This window comes from Sus scrofa, chromosome 6 (genome assembly GCF_054392235.1).
Source record: "Sus scrofa isolate SSC_HxYL_T2T_F1_AM1 chromosome 6, Sscrofa_HxYL_maternal_Yorkshire_Landrace_v2.0, whole genome shotgun sequence".
Taxonomy (NCBI): Eukaryota; Metazoa; Chordata; class Mammalia; order Artiodactyla; family Suidae; genus Sus; species Sus scrofa.
The window spans coordinates 1,506,608-1,519,359 of NC_139388.1; the positions used below are offsets into that span (position 1 = coordinate 1,506,608).

The window sequence follows — 12,752 nt, forward strand, 5'->3', positions numbered from 1 at the left end:
ACCTGCACAGACGTGCGGAGACCCCCGCTTCCAGAACACTGCGCTCAGCAGGGGAGCCCCCGCGTTTGGGGGAGGCGGGTCTGTAAGCGGCTCCCGCCCCAGAGGGGTCCCACTTGGACAGGGTGAGGTGAGCCCCTGGCCCTTCTGTGCAGTCTCTGTGCAGGGACATTCCTGTCTGGCCTCGGGGTGGCCTGTGGGGAGGGGGAGGGGAGGAGGGGGCCCTGGGTTCAGATGTGGCACCTCAGAGCGTCCCAGCCACGTGGACGACCGTTGACGGTGCTGGGGAAGTGGTTCCCACGGGCCGAGCACAGCCCGGTGCCTGGCACAGGGGGCCTGGGGACAGGTGGCGCCCGCCGTGTTGTCCAAAGCAGTCACGTCAGCTTTGTCCCCTGTTCTCTAACGCATGCTTCTCGTTTTAACACAGAGATGCTTCCAGTGTCTCAGCAGGCGCAGCGCCTGTGCGTCAGCCATGTGCGAGTGCGGAGCCCGCAGCACAGACTGCCTCACCCCCGCAGCTGAAACCTGGGGAGGTGTGGGCGCTGTGCCGGCCGCCACCCACCCTGCTCCCAGCCAGACACCGGGACCGGCGCCTCGCCCTGGGGAAGAAAATGTCACTCTCTGCAAGACAGTGACCAACACGCCCTGACTCACAAAGCACGCACGACAACAGAAAGAGCCAAAGGCCAAAAGCGTCAACAGAAGCAGAGCCTCAGGATCTAGGCATGGGCGTGATCAGATGAGGAATTCTAAGTAACTACAACAAATCATTACATAGGCCAAAGAATTCAGACGGGCGTTCCTGCTGTGGCTCAGCAGTTAACAAACCCGACTAACATCCATGAGGACGCAGGTTCAGTTCCTGGCCTCACTCAGTGGGTTAAGGATCCGGTGTTGCCATGAGCTGCGGTGTAGGTCAAAGACGAGGCTTGGATCTGGCGTTGCTGTGGCTGTGGTGTAGGTCGGCAGCTACAGCTCCGACCCGACCCCTGGCCTGGGACCCTCCATATGCTGTGGGTATGGCCCTAAAAAAAAAAAAAAAAAAAAAAAAAAAGACAAAAAAACCCATCTCTGAATGACTAGTAGGCACAGTGCCCACCAGGGTTACTCATCAGAGAACTTCAGATCTATTTTTTTGTCTTTTTAGGGCTGGACCTGTGGCATGCGGAGGTTCCCAGGCCAGGGGTCAAATCGGAGCTGTAGCCACCGGCCTACACCACAGCCTCAGCCACAGGGGATCCGAGCCAAGTCTGCAGCCTACACCACAGCTCATGGCAACGCCAGATCCTTAACCCACTGAGCGAGGCCAGGGAGGGAACCCGCAACGTCATGGCTCCTAGTCGGATTCATTAACCACTGCACCACGACAGGAACTCCAAGAACTGCAGATTTTATCAGGACACTGAGGTGATGCTGGAGTCAGAAGAGGCTTCCCCAGGTGCTACGAGGGCTGGGCGCCCACCTCGCGCGGACCCGCACGTTGGCAACACGCAGGGTCCCTACAGTGTTTAACGCTCTTTCCCTGAGTGCTTCTCACAAGTGCTTCTCATGAAGTTTAACACGCACGACGCTGGGAACCAGTAATTCTAACCCCGGGTGTTTCCCCAGGAGAAATAAGAACGTGCGTCTGCGGGAGGACGTCTGAGAATGTTCCCAGCAGTTTCTTTCATAAAAGCCCGAGCGGAAGAACCCAGGTGCCACCAGCAAGAGGGACGAGTGTGGGCACGGGGTGTTGGGTGGACACCGGCGGCTCAGATGAACCGCCCGGCACTCCAAGAGGAAGGAGAGCCAGGCACACACACGCGGGTCCCGTCCCGTCCCGGGCACGTTTCCAGAAGCATCCACGGCCTGAGGCCTGAGGATCAGGAGAGGTGGAGCCTGCAGGGGTGACTGGGGGAGTCGAGAAAGAGCTTCGGCGGCGACGGGACAGGGCTCTCTGGAGGCCTGGGTGTGGGTTACGCAAGGGCCGTCACCGAAACCCGCTGGGGTGCGCTGAGACCTGTGCAGTGCACTTCCTGGACATCCGCCTCGGCAAAAGGAGACAAAGACACGTGCACGGAGCGGGCTCCAGTTAACAGGACCGACCATCCGAGGTGCAGGCAGGACGGGAGTCCCAGGCTCTCCCAGGTCACGGGTGGGGTATGGTGTGCAGCCAGGTGGGAGAGGCAGTTCCGCCCACAATGACACGCACACCTGGCCCAGTGGGTGTCCAGCAGCAGCAGCAGGACAACACAGGTCTAAGAAACACGTCCACAGAAAGGTCTTCACGCAGCAGCTTTACTCACAGTGTCTGTGGAACAGGCCAGGTCCTTCGACGGCAGAGCGGAGAAATGGTGGCACTTTCAGACAAAAAAACACAACATGGCAACACAAAAAGAACAACGAACAGCTGACAGAGCACAAGAACAAGTCTAAATAATACAGTACAGCTAACAGAAAGCACTGCTAAGAATGCGTGAAACCGGGCAGCTCCCGTCGTGGCACAGTGGAAACGAACCTGACTAGCATCCATGAGGACACAGGTTTGATCCCTGGCCTCGCTCAGTGGGTTAAGGGATCTGCATTGCCGTGAGCTGTGGTGCAGGCTGCTGACTCGGCTCGGATCCAGCATTGCTGTGGCTGTGGTGCAGGCCGGCAGCTGCAGCTCCGATTCGACCCCTAGCCTGGGAACCGCCATATGCCACAGGTGTGGCCCTAAAAAGATGAAAAAATAAAACCCCCAAACCCCGTGCCACTACGCTATGGTGACAGAAGCCAGCTGGTGCCACCTCCGAGAGGAGAGACCCTCTGTGGGGATGAACCGCTCTCTGTCTTTGTCCGTCGGAGAGGTGACTGTCATTTGGTGACCGTCCTGGGCCTCGGCCGGCACAGGCGCTTTACGTAAAATAAAAGAAGCCGTGGGGACGCGCCCCGCTTTACAAACCCCGGTCATGTCACAGCTCCGGCTGTGAGCAAGTGGGACTTCAAGGCCCCGCCTCACGGCCGCGGCCTCCCCACCAACGACAGGGCAAAGCACAGCCCTGAGCCGCCTCCGCCTCCGGCGCGAACCAGCAACGTGCGAGAAACACCAGGGAGGGCAGGGCCTGTTAAGCAGCATCCCGGGGAGCGACCCCCGAAACTGGCCGGTGGGCAGGCCCGGCCTCGCAAACAGCAACGGCGGGGCCAAGGCCGGGGGAGGCGGATGAGAGGGGCGCCCCGAGTGGCACTCGGGAGGGGTGTCATGTGAATCCAGTTCCAACGAGGGGCAGGGGGCAGGGACGGCTGAGGCGCGGCGGCAGCACCCCGCCCGGCGGAGACCTGAGGCCGGTGAGGCTGGACGCTGGCCCGGCCAGTGACCCTGAGACGGAAGCGCTTTCCCCGTGAACCCAGGATGGCTCTGAATTAAAATCGCGGAGCCGGGCAGCGGCTCCAGGGAACCGAGGCGCCTGCAGATGCTTGAGCAGTTCCATGATCTTCCGTCTCAGAAAGACGATGAGAAGAGGGGTCCGGGGTGGGGGCCGGCGGTTCTCCAAGGGCCTGTAAGACGCGATACCCGGGCCTCCTTCACAGGCAAGGAAATGAGCTTCTGTTATTTATGGGAAAACGGGAGCAGTGCACGTGACACCCTCCGCAGGTGGAATGACAGAGGAGCTGGCGCCTGTCGCCTGCCACCGGGCTCTCTCAGAGAAGTGACAAGTGGAGGAGATAAGCGGAGTCCCCTCCCACAAGCTCCGCCTCTTCCCGCGCTGAGCAGGAAGGAGATGCGGCCCGGGCAGTGGGCTGCCCTCCGCCGGGGGCTCGGCGACCAGACCACCCGACAGGCGGCCTCCCCGCCTGCTGTGGCGGTGGCCTTGACGGGCCTGCGGCTTTCTCCCTGGCCTCACACCACAGGGATCACGTGGACACAGGCCCTCAGGTCCCTTCCGAGCTGAGAGGCGGACCTGCTGGAAGCTCTGTGTGGCCTCCTACCTGCCGCTGGCCTGTGGCGAGACATGGCCGCCGGTCCATCTGCCTGGGCAGGGCACTGCCCGGGAGCAGGGCACGGGGGGTGGGGATCCCTGGAGGAGCCCGGCCAAGGGGACACACCAGACGCCACTCGGGCTCCCCCAGAAGCAGGATGTCCCCAACTGGCTGTCCAGGAGCAGCCTCTCGCCCACCCAGGCGTCTACGGTGAGCGGCCGTGTTGCTCGAATGTGCACAGACCTCCCCCCCAGCCCAGCGAGTCTCAACAACACCCACTCGCCAGGGCTCGCCCACACCAGGAACACGGGGACGAGACGCACAGACCGTCCCACGTGCCCGCTGAGGTGCCGTGCCCGGCCCAGGAGGGGGCAAGCTGGTCATCCACTCTGGGGACCCGTGTCCCAGCCAGGCCTCCTCCAGCGACTGCACACGTGGTCTCCAGCCAGGCTGCCCACCAGAGGCCGGAGCCAGGACAGAGCCCACTGAGGGCCACGTGGAGGGTGAGGGCCGGTCCTGCGGTCATCAGCAGGAACATCTGACCCCGGCAAGGGGACAATCTCCCCCAGGTGCTGCCGCCCGAGAGCCGCCCGCAGCCACAGGCCTGGAGCAAGACGCTTAAACAGCGGCTCCCCCTCCAGGAGGCTCCTGCACATCCGCAAACCTGAGAAGGAGGGCGGGAGGCCCCCTCAGAGGCCCCTCGAAGCCCGTGGTTTACCAGTGAAAACACGCCTGCGGCAGCCAGACCAGAGTGCAGCACGGCTGCGCGGTTCCCGAGCTACGGGTCGAATCAGAGCTGTGGCCGCTGGCCTACACCACAGCCACAGCAACACGGGACCCAAGCTGCATCTGCGACCTACACCACAGCCCACGGCAACGCTGGAACCTTAACCCACTGAGCGAGGCCAGGGATCGAACCCGCAACCTCGTGGTTCCTAGTCGGATTCGTTAACCACTGCGCCACGACGGGAACTCCTGGTTCTGTCTTTTAAGGTGCTCTGGCCAAAATCTGGCAATGAGAAAGGTCGCCCCACGACGAAAGGCTGCAGACAGGAGCAGAGGGTCCTCGGGCCTGTGTGTGGCCCCGCCCTGGCAACCCCAGGCTGTGGGTCAGTTCTGAGACGCCTTGCGCTTAGGAGCTCTGCTCCCCCCACCCCAGACGCCACCTGCACAGCCGCCTGCTTCCGACGCTGCCAGTCTCTCAAAGCTCAGAGTGGGGCCTGGGCCGAGGTGTGCCGGGCTGTGCCCTTCACCAAGCGAACGGGAGTCCTGCGCAGGGGCTGGTCTCCACAGAGTCTGCTGGTGGTGGCCCTGCAGCCCCAGGGACCGCCCTCCCACCTCGCCAGCTCATCACACTCTTGGCCTGGTCTCTGCCCCGCAGGTGGCCAGCAGGTCCTGGCTTGGTTTAGTGCCCAGCGCTGGGCATCACGGAGGAGGTCCCCAGAGGGACCATCTGAAGTGATGAATCGATGGAGACGGGGCCACCTAGTCATCGGCCAGACTCTCTCCCGCGCGGGTGACGGCGGCCAGCCCGCTGCCCAGCTTCCTGCTGTCCCCAAGTCACTGCCACCTCGTCAGGCAGCTTGTCAGACGCCAGCAGCCTGTCACCCCATGTCCGTAGGAGGATTTGAAGAGGCCAAGACCCGAGACCCTTTAAACACAACTACTCTACACTTATTTCTTAAATACATGCTTAGGAGGTCCCGTCGGGGTGCAGCAGAAACGAATCTGACTAGGAACCACGGGGTTGCGGGTTCGATCCCTGGCCTTGCTCGGTGGGTTAAGGATCCAGCGTTCCCGTGAGCTGTGGTGTAGGTCGCAGATGCAGCTCAGATCTGGTGTTGCTGTGGCTGTGGTGTAGGCTGGCAGCTGTAGCTCCAATTAGACTCCTAGCCTGGGAACCTCCATATGGCATGGGTGCGGCCCTAAAAAAACAAAAGAAAAAAAAATTTTTTTTAATTAAAATAAAAATACTTAGACAATCCTTTAATAATGCTAAAAGTGGTATTTTACTAATATAAGTATCTAAATTCACAGGACTGAAACTCAGGGCTGCAATCTTTTTTTTTTTTCCTTCTTTTTTGGCCATCCTGCAGCACGTGCAGGTCCCAGGCCAGGAATCAGATCTAAGCCATAGTTGTGTCCTAAGCTGCAGCTGCAGCAATGCCAGATCCTTAACCCAATGTGCTGGGCCGGGGATTGAACCTGCATCCTAGCACTCCCGAGATGCCGCTGATTCCACTGCACCACAGCAAGAAGTCCAGGGTTGCAATCTGGTCTCAACTGCCACCTCCCACGCTGCACAGTTCTGAGAAATCCCCAGGCAGTGCCGAGAACCAGGAAAGTGTGCCAGATGGGCACCCTGGCAGGAGGGAGGCTGAGGGGTGATGGCGAGGGACCCCTGGAGAGAGGGGAAACCCAGAGGCCAAAGAAAACATGCAGGGCCTGGGCGGTCTGGGAGCAGGTGGGCGTCCCTGAGGCCTGTTTCCCCCTCGAGGGCTTCCTTGTCCAAAGCCCGCTCTCCTTCCACACCATCGAAGCTACACATTCCAAGCGACACACTGGCAGGGGCTGAAAGAAGCTGAGCTGCCCGGGAGCCCCGGTGTGTCCCTTCGGCTGTTTACGAACCCACAGTGCGCAGAAGAGCCTGTGCGTCTCAGGAAAACCTGTGGCTTTTTCAGTGGAATCTTGTTGCACTGTTTGTGTTTACGCTCTGACTCCTGAAGAGCTAACACAGTAAAGCTATCATTCACCAAATACCCCCCGTGCCTGTTCACAAACCCAGAGGGACAGCAGCAGCAGGGAGGCCTCTAGAGAGGGTGCAGGCCGCCAGCCGCTCTCCTGGTCACGTGGGCAGGAGCCCCTGAATGACCACAAAAGCTCTAGGCCCTGGGGACAGACACACCGGGTCGAGAAAGAACACCCAGGTCCTGAGGGTGACCCTGGGGCAGAAGTGAGCAGCAGGGCAAAGACCCGTGGAGACAGAGCCCGGCAGGCCAGGCCCCGGGCAGCAGGGGCGGAGCGGAGGAGGTGGGGGCGCCCTTCCCGGGCGAGGCCTGGCTGGCCGGGTGGAAGGCAAGCCTTCCTGCCCCTTCTTCACCTCCCGGGTCTCTGGTCTGGGGAGGGAAAGGCCTGCTCTGTCTCCACTGAGTCCCAGAGGCGCCGCCTGTCCGCACCCGCTCCCTGGCCCCCGACGCTGCTCTGCACGCGGGACCCTCAAGGGTTTCACTCCGGTGAGGCGGAGGGCAGGGGCCCGCGGTGCCCGCGTGCTGCGCACCGCTCCCCCTTTAGAGGGAGAGACGCAGGGTCAGAGAGGCGGAGGGCGCCCTGGGCCGGCCTGTCCTTAGCGCCTCATCCTCCCGCTCCTGCCACTGGCAGGCACTGTGCGAGGGGACATGCGGGGGGCCACCTTTCTAGAGCCACCTCTTTCTGGAGGAGACGCGAAGGGACCTCGGGGACGGATGAAGCCTGCAGACTCAGAGCCCCTCGGGGGAAAGGTCACACTTGACTGAAATGTGTACACGGCAAATTCTGCAAATTCTGCGCTGCGGGGCAAGCTGGGAGCTTCTCCAGACCCCAGGCCGGCCCCGCCCCACCCTGCGCAGGGTCTCCAGGCCCCTCCCGGGTGCGCCCAGCCCAGCCCAGCTCAGGGCTGCCTGGCGCTCCCAGCCACACTCCCGCGCTTTCCGACCCGCACTGAGCAGCCCCTTTCCGCCGGTTCGGGGTTTAAGTTAGGGTGCGAATCAGTGCCAGCCTGGGGCCCCCTCCGAGCCCTGGCCTCCCGGCAGCCTCTCCCTCAGGCGCGCCCGGCCCGCCGGCCCCGGGCACAGGGGCTCACGCAGGAGCCTGAGCCGACTTGCCTGCTGGGCGCTGAACTCAGGCAGCATCACGCAGGCGGCCCCGACCCAGAGCGGACACAGCAGCTTGTTGACCAGGCCGTGGACGTGGTGCAGCGGGAGGACGTGGAGGATCACGTCGTCCTGAGTCCAGGCCCACTTGCGGACCAGCCCCGTCACCTGCGGGAGGAGAGCAGAGCCTCAGAACAGCAGAGGAGCCTCGGCCATGAAGCTGGGGCTCAGCCAGGGTGCTCCCGGCCCCCAGCCGAGAGGAGAAGGCTCGCCCCGCCCCCCACCGCCCCCGCTAAGCAGGGGGAGCACGACAGCTCCTGGACGGGTGAGGCTCTGTCTGTCCACCGGCTTGCCCTCCTGGAGCCAGCAGAGCTGGCTGCGGTTGGGGCTTTGATCAGGGCCCATGGCCTCTGCTGACACCCCTGGCAGCTCTCCCCAGGGTGGTCAGAGGTCCCTAGGACTCGGCCTCCCCAGGGTCCAGGCTGGCTGGAATCTAGCTCCCCAGCTCCACTGCCCGTCTGAGACGCCGGGGCGCCATCTCACCCTGGCTCCACCAGAACCTCCCCGTCCCGTGCATGCCGCAGAGGCCCCAGAAATCCGGCCCAGAGACGGCCTCTCCGGAGAAAGAGCACATCCTGGTCTAGGAGACAGGCCCAACACGTAGTCAGGCCTTGCTGCAGGCAGCCGACTCAGCTCACCACGGACCCTGGGCTGAATCGGCCTGACTCAGTGCCACTGGCCTCTGAGCTTCCTCTGTGCTCTGGGCCTCTCACGTCACCACCCCTGCTGTACGCGTCTGTCGAAGGCAGACATATTTTCTGGCAGCAAGAAGGGTACAAACTGCAGATAAGTAAAGTGGCCGGCAGTTTGACAGAGATGCTAACGGGCCACAGAACATAAACTACTGCTGAAGTCGAGACTTTCTTATTTCCCAAATGGGCCACGACCTCAGGCGTCGGTCGGTGCACACCCTCGTATGCGCTCGGTGGCTGGTTTCTGTGAAAACCACAGCAACATCACCTATTGCGGCGGCTTCATCGCCCCCATGCCCTGGGGAGCCGAGTGGGGCTGTAAGTTCCCGCGGCCGCCACCCGGGGCCACCCCCCTCGGCCCTCCCAAGAGCCTCCTTCATGCCAGAGTGGTCACCTGCGGAGCCAGGGCCCTCGGCGCCCTATAGGCAGGGTGGCTGGATGGCGAGAGCAGACGCCTCCCCAGGGTAGCGGCCCCGCCAGCACTCACCACCACTCACCACGGCCTCGAGGTTGCGATGGGTGCTCAGAACGCCCTTGGGCCTCCCCGTGGTCCCGCTGGTGTAGATGATGGTGGCGGCTCGCTTTCTCCAGTCCCGCTCCGGCACCCGCCCCGCCCCGGGGGCCTCGGCCGCCCCCAGGTAGACCTCGGGCGAGAGAGGCAGGAGCGGGACCCCCAGCTTCCCGACCACCGGGCCCAGCACCCCCGCGTGCTCCGGGCCGGCCAGGACCACGGAGCTGCGGGAGTCCCGGATGAAGTACTCCAGCTGGGCCGGGGGGTGCTTCCGGTAGAGGGGCACGGCGACGCCGCCGCTCATCCACGTGGCCCACAGCGCCACCACGTAGGAGGCGTCGTTGGCGCACAGCAGGGAGACCCGCTCCTCCCGGAGGTCCCCGTAGGCGCAGGCGCGGAGCGCGCAGATCTCGCGGGACAGGCGGAGACTGCGGGAGTACAGGTCCGCGTACGTGTGGCGGCCGTGCTGGTCCACGAGGGCGATCCGGTCCCCGAAGGCCAGGGCGCGGGTGAAGACCGGGCCGCTCCCGTCCGAGCGCAATGCCGGGGCCGTGTGCAGGGCGCTGCTTCCTCGGGGTCTCCAGGGAGCCCGGCGGCAGGAGGCCAGGGCGCAGAGCAGGCACCGGACTGGGAACCTCCCCACGTGGGGCAGCATCGCCGACGCAAGGCGGCAGGAGGCACCTGGGGCAGGGAGAGGGCAGGCAGTCACTGCGCAGGCGGGAAGCAGCCGGACACCCAGTGACGAGGGGACACCTGAAACGGGAGCGGATCGGTCCTCTCAACACACATGCCTTGGCAACTTAAATGGCCAGCGTTTCGGCCTGTTAATTTCATTATTTCAAGGATTTTTTAAAAACTTACAAGATTCTAAAACAATGAACTAAACTAAGTAAAGCCAAGGAGAAGCAAGTAGAATCCAATGCACTTCAGGTGAATTCTGAACAATGGTTCTTAAAAGCCTAAGCCTGGGGAAATGCCAGCTGAAGAGGAAAACGGACTAAGGCCCAGAGAGGAAATGCAGCTGGCCCTGGGCCAACCATGCTGCCCACGAGCAGGTGGACTTCGCAGGGTCCAAGGAAGCCCAGGCCAGCTCGCAGGAAGGGCTGGCTGTGAGGGTCTGAGGGTTTCTGACTGCCGAGGGTCAGCAGCAGGAACACAGGTCAGGACTCGATCCTGCCAGTGTCCACACTGACTTTTATCCATCCATCCATCCATCTTTTGGCGGCACCTGAAGCAGGCAGAAGTTCCCAGGCTAGGGACAGAAGCCACACTATAGTATAGTGACCGGAGCCACTGCAGTGACAACTAGATCCTTAACACACTGAGCCACCAGGGAACTCCCAACTGTGAACATTTCAGAAATTGTCCACAACAGAGCAAGTTCATGTGTTAGCAAAGTGTCAGGCTGTCTTGTTGTTGTTTTAATGGCTGCAGCTGTGGCATATGGAGGTTCCCAGGCTAGGGATTGAATTGGAGCTACAGCTGCCAGCCTACACCACAGCCACAGCAATGCAGGATCTGAGCCGCGTCTGCGACCTACACCACAGCTCACGGGAACGCTGGATCCTTAACCCACTGAGCAAGGCCAGGGATTGAACCTGCAACCTCATGGTTCCTAGTTGGATTTGCTAACCACTGAGCCACAACGGGAACTCCCCTTCAGTCTGCTTTTTAAAGCTGAAACAACCTCCCTCTCTCCCCGACAGGCTAACGGCTACTGACCCAACAGCAAGGAGGGCTCCCCAGGAGGGCATGACCCATGACCTTCTCCTGAGTTCTCCAGGCTGCTGGAGAGAAGGGAGGCCCAGGACAGGGCCGGCCTGATGGTGTCTGCCCTAGGGCACCCGGCCCGCAGCCCCAGGTGTGGGCACTTAGCTAGAAAAGGTGCACATTCCAAAATGCCTCTGCATCCGGGGCGGGTCATAGCCGCACGTCGCTTTACCAAGAAGCGAGGAGCTTCTGAAGGAAGCCGCTTCCTCCCCAGTGCCAGGGTGGCCGGCGGGGCCCACAACCATCTGCCCTGGCTTGGAGCCCCCACCCACATGCCGCCCCACTGCCGCTTCTGGGGCAGGCAGGCAGGGTCCCCTCCCGCCTGGAGCTCCCTCTGGCCTCTGCCAGCCTCAGCTCCAACAGGGCACTGACTCAGAGCAGCATCTCTGACCAGGGTGGGCCAGCTCGCCAAGCTGTTCCCGAAGGATCAGTAATGGGTATTATTCTGGAGTTCCCGCTGTGGCTCAGCAGTAACAAATCTGACTAGGTCTCATGAGGAGGCAGGTTCAGTCCCTGGCCTCGTGCGGGAGTGAGGGATGTGGCATTTGCCATGGCCGCGGTGTAGGCCGGCAGCTCGGATCTGACCCCCAGCCTGTGAACTTCCATATGCCGCAGGGGCGGCCCTAAAAAGAAAAAGAAAAAAAAAGACTATTATTTGACATGATGATACCCTTGACGTGTTACTCTGTCATTTTCATCTTGTCATTTTTACCTTCAACTGCCTTGCTCAATAAACCAGGCGGCCACTTTTAACCCTGTCTCACACATAAGAAAATGCAGTTGCCCAGCGACCCGATTAGAGATCGGAGGTGGACCAGAGGCGCCCCCCACACCAGCCACTGTCCCCGCCAGAGTCAAATGCGCTGTAAGCCTGCGCGGCCAGAAGCCCCATGAGGACCCAGTGAAATAACCTGATGCTGGCCGTGCCATCGGGTGGAGCGGGGGGGGGGGGGGGGGAGGGGGGGAGGCACAGGGACCCAGAAGGCTCTGAATGTCTGAGGTGGATGAGCACGCCTGCGAGGGGCTGGTCCAGCAAAACCAGGAAGGCAGGAGGCTCTTGTCCTGGCTCGGCTCCTCCTCTCTGGGCAGAGCCTCCTCCGGTTGCTCTCAGCTCCTTGCCACAGGGCAAAATGAACGTGTTATGTTTGTTCTATATGCCAAACAGTTTTGCTCTCTGCTCTCAATTTAAAAAGCAGACACCTGGCACTTTATAATCACCTAACGAACAGCCCCCAGCACAAGAGCCTGGCTCCCCGAGCTGTGCCCCTGCAGCTGGGGGCTCCTGCCACAAGGCCTCCGAGCCTCGGGGCCAAGCAGGTGGAAACCTGGCACCCACTGCGGAGACCCCACCCTGCCCTCCTGCCCACAGGGCCCCGGGCAGACCCCTCTCCAGCCCAGGGGCTCCTCTGAGGTCCCGGGCAACAACTGTGGAAGGCCCTGCAGCCGCCAGCAGCCGGTGGGCTCTCTAGTGCTCAGGGCCCACACGCTTTCGGGATCAGAGGGGTGCCATCGGAAGCCACAGCGTCCCGTGACGCCTCCGCGCTCCGCCCTTTGCACAAGGTTCAGAGGCGGATTCACGGCCGGCTTTACACCTCTGGACTCCTGTTACTCTAAAGAAAGCTGACTAAGTGTAAGAAAACAGCTGGGCTCCACCCGAGACAGCAAGACATGTGATAAACACGTGTGAGGTGCCAGCGTGGGCAAGGGAGGGCCCGGGTCTTCACAAGCTTCCCGGTCTCACTTCTAGCAAACTCGTCTCCGATTGCTCCACAGGCGAGAGCAAGCAAGACAACCTATAAACAGAAAACCTACTGCAGTGTTTCCGGGTTACGGCCGAAGCCAGGCTCCGCTGGTGACAATGCAAGAGAGATGTAAGGGGTGCCCCCCCATTTCCTGGGGGGCTGAGGAGCAGAGCAACCAGGCTCTCACAGACAC

At 61.9% G+C, this 12,752-nt stretch overlaps 1 protein-coding gene across 30 annotated transcripts in view; it reads right to left on the minus strand.

The window, feature by feature from the left end:
- Positions 1-12,752, minus strand: part of ACSF3 (acyl-CoA synthetase family member 3) — an 87,230-nt gene that overhangs the window by 29,248 nt on the left and 45,230 nt on the right. For 12 of the 30 annotated variants that reach the window (XR_014805245.1, XR_002344432.2, XR_002344433.2 and 9 more), the window contains exons 2-3: positions 9,034-9,800; positions 7,797-7,952 (exon numbers count right to left, since the gene is read on the minus strand). Coding sequence is in view for 22 of the 30 variants with exons in the window: in XM_084959282.1 (XP_084815408.1) it covers positions 7,797-7,952; positions 9,034-9,702 (825 nt within the window). In the remaining 8 variants the exon portion in view is untranslated. Of the gene's footprint in view, positions 1-7,796; positions 7,953-9,023; positions 9,801-12,752 lie in introns of all 30 variants that reach the window. The other 18 variants (XR_014805248.1, XR_014805246.1, XR_014805247.1 and 15 more) reach the window with 3 other exon arrangements.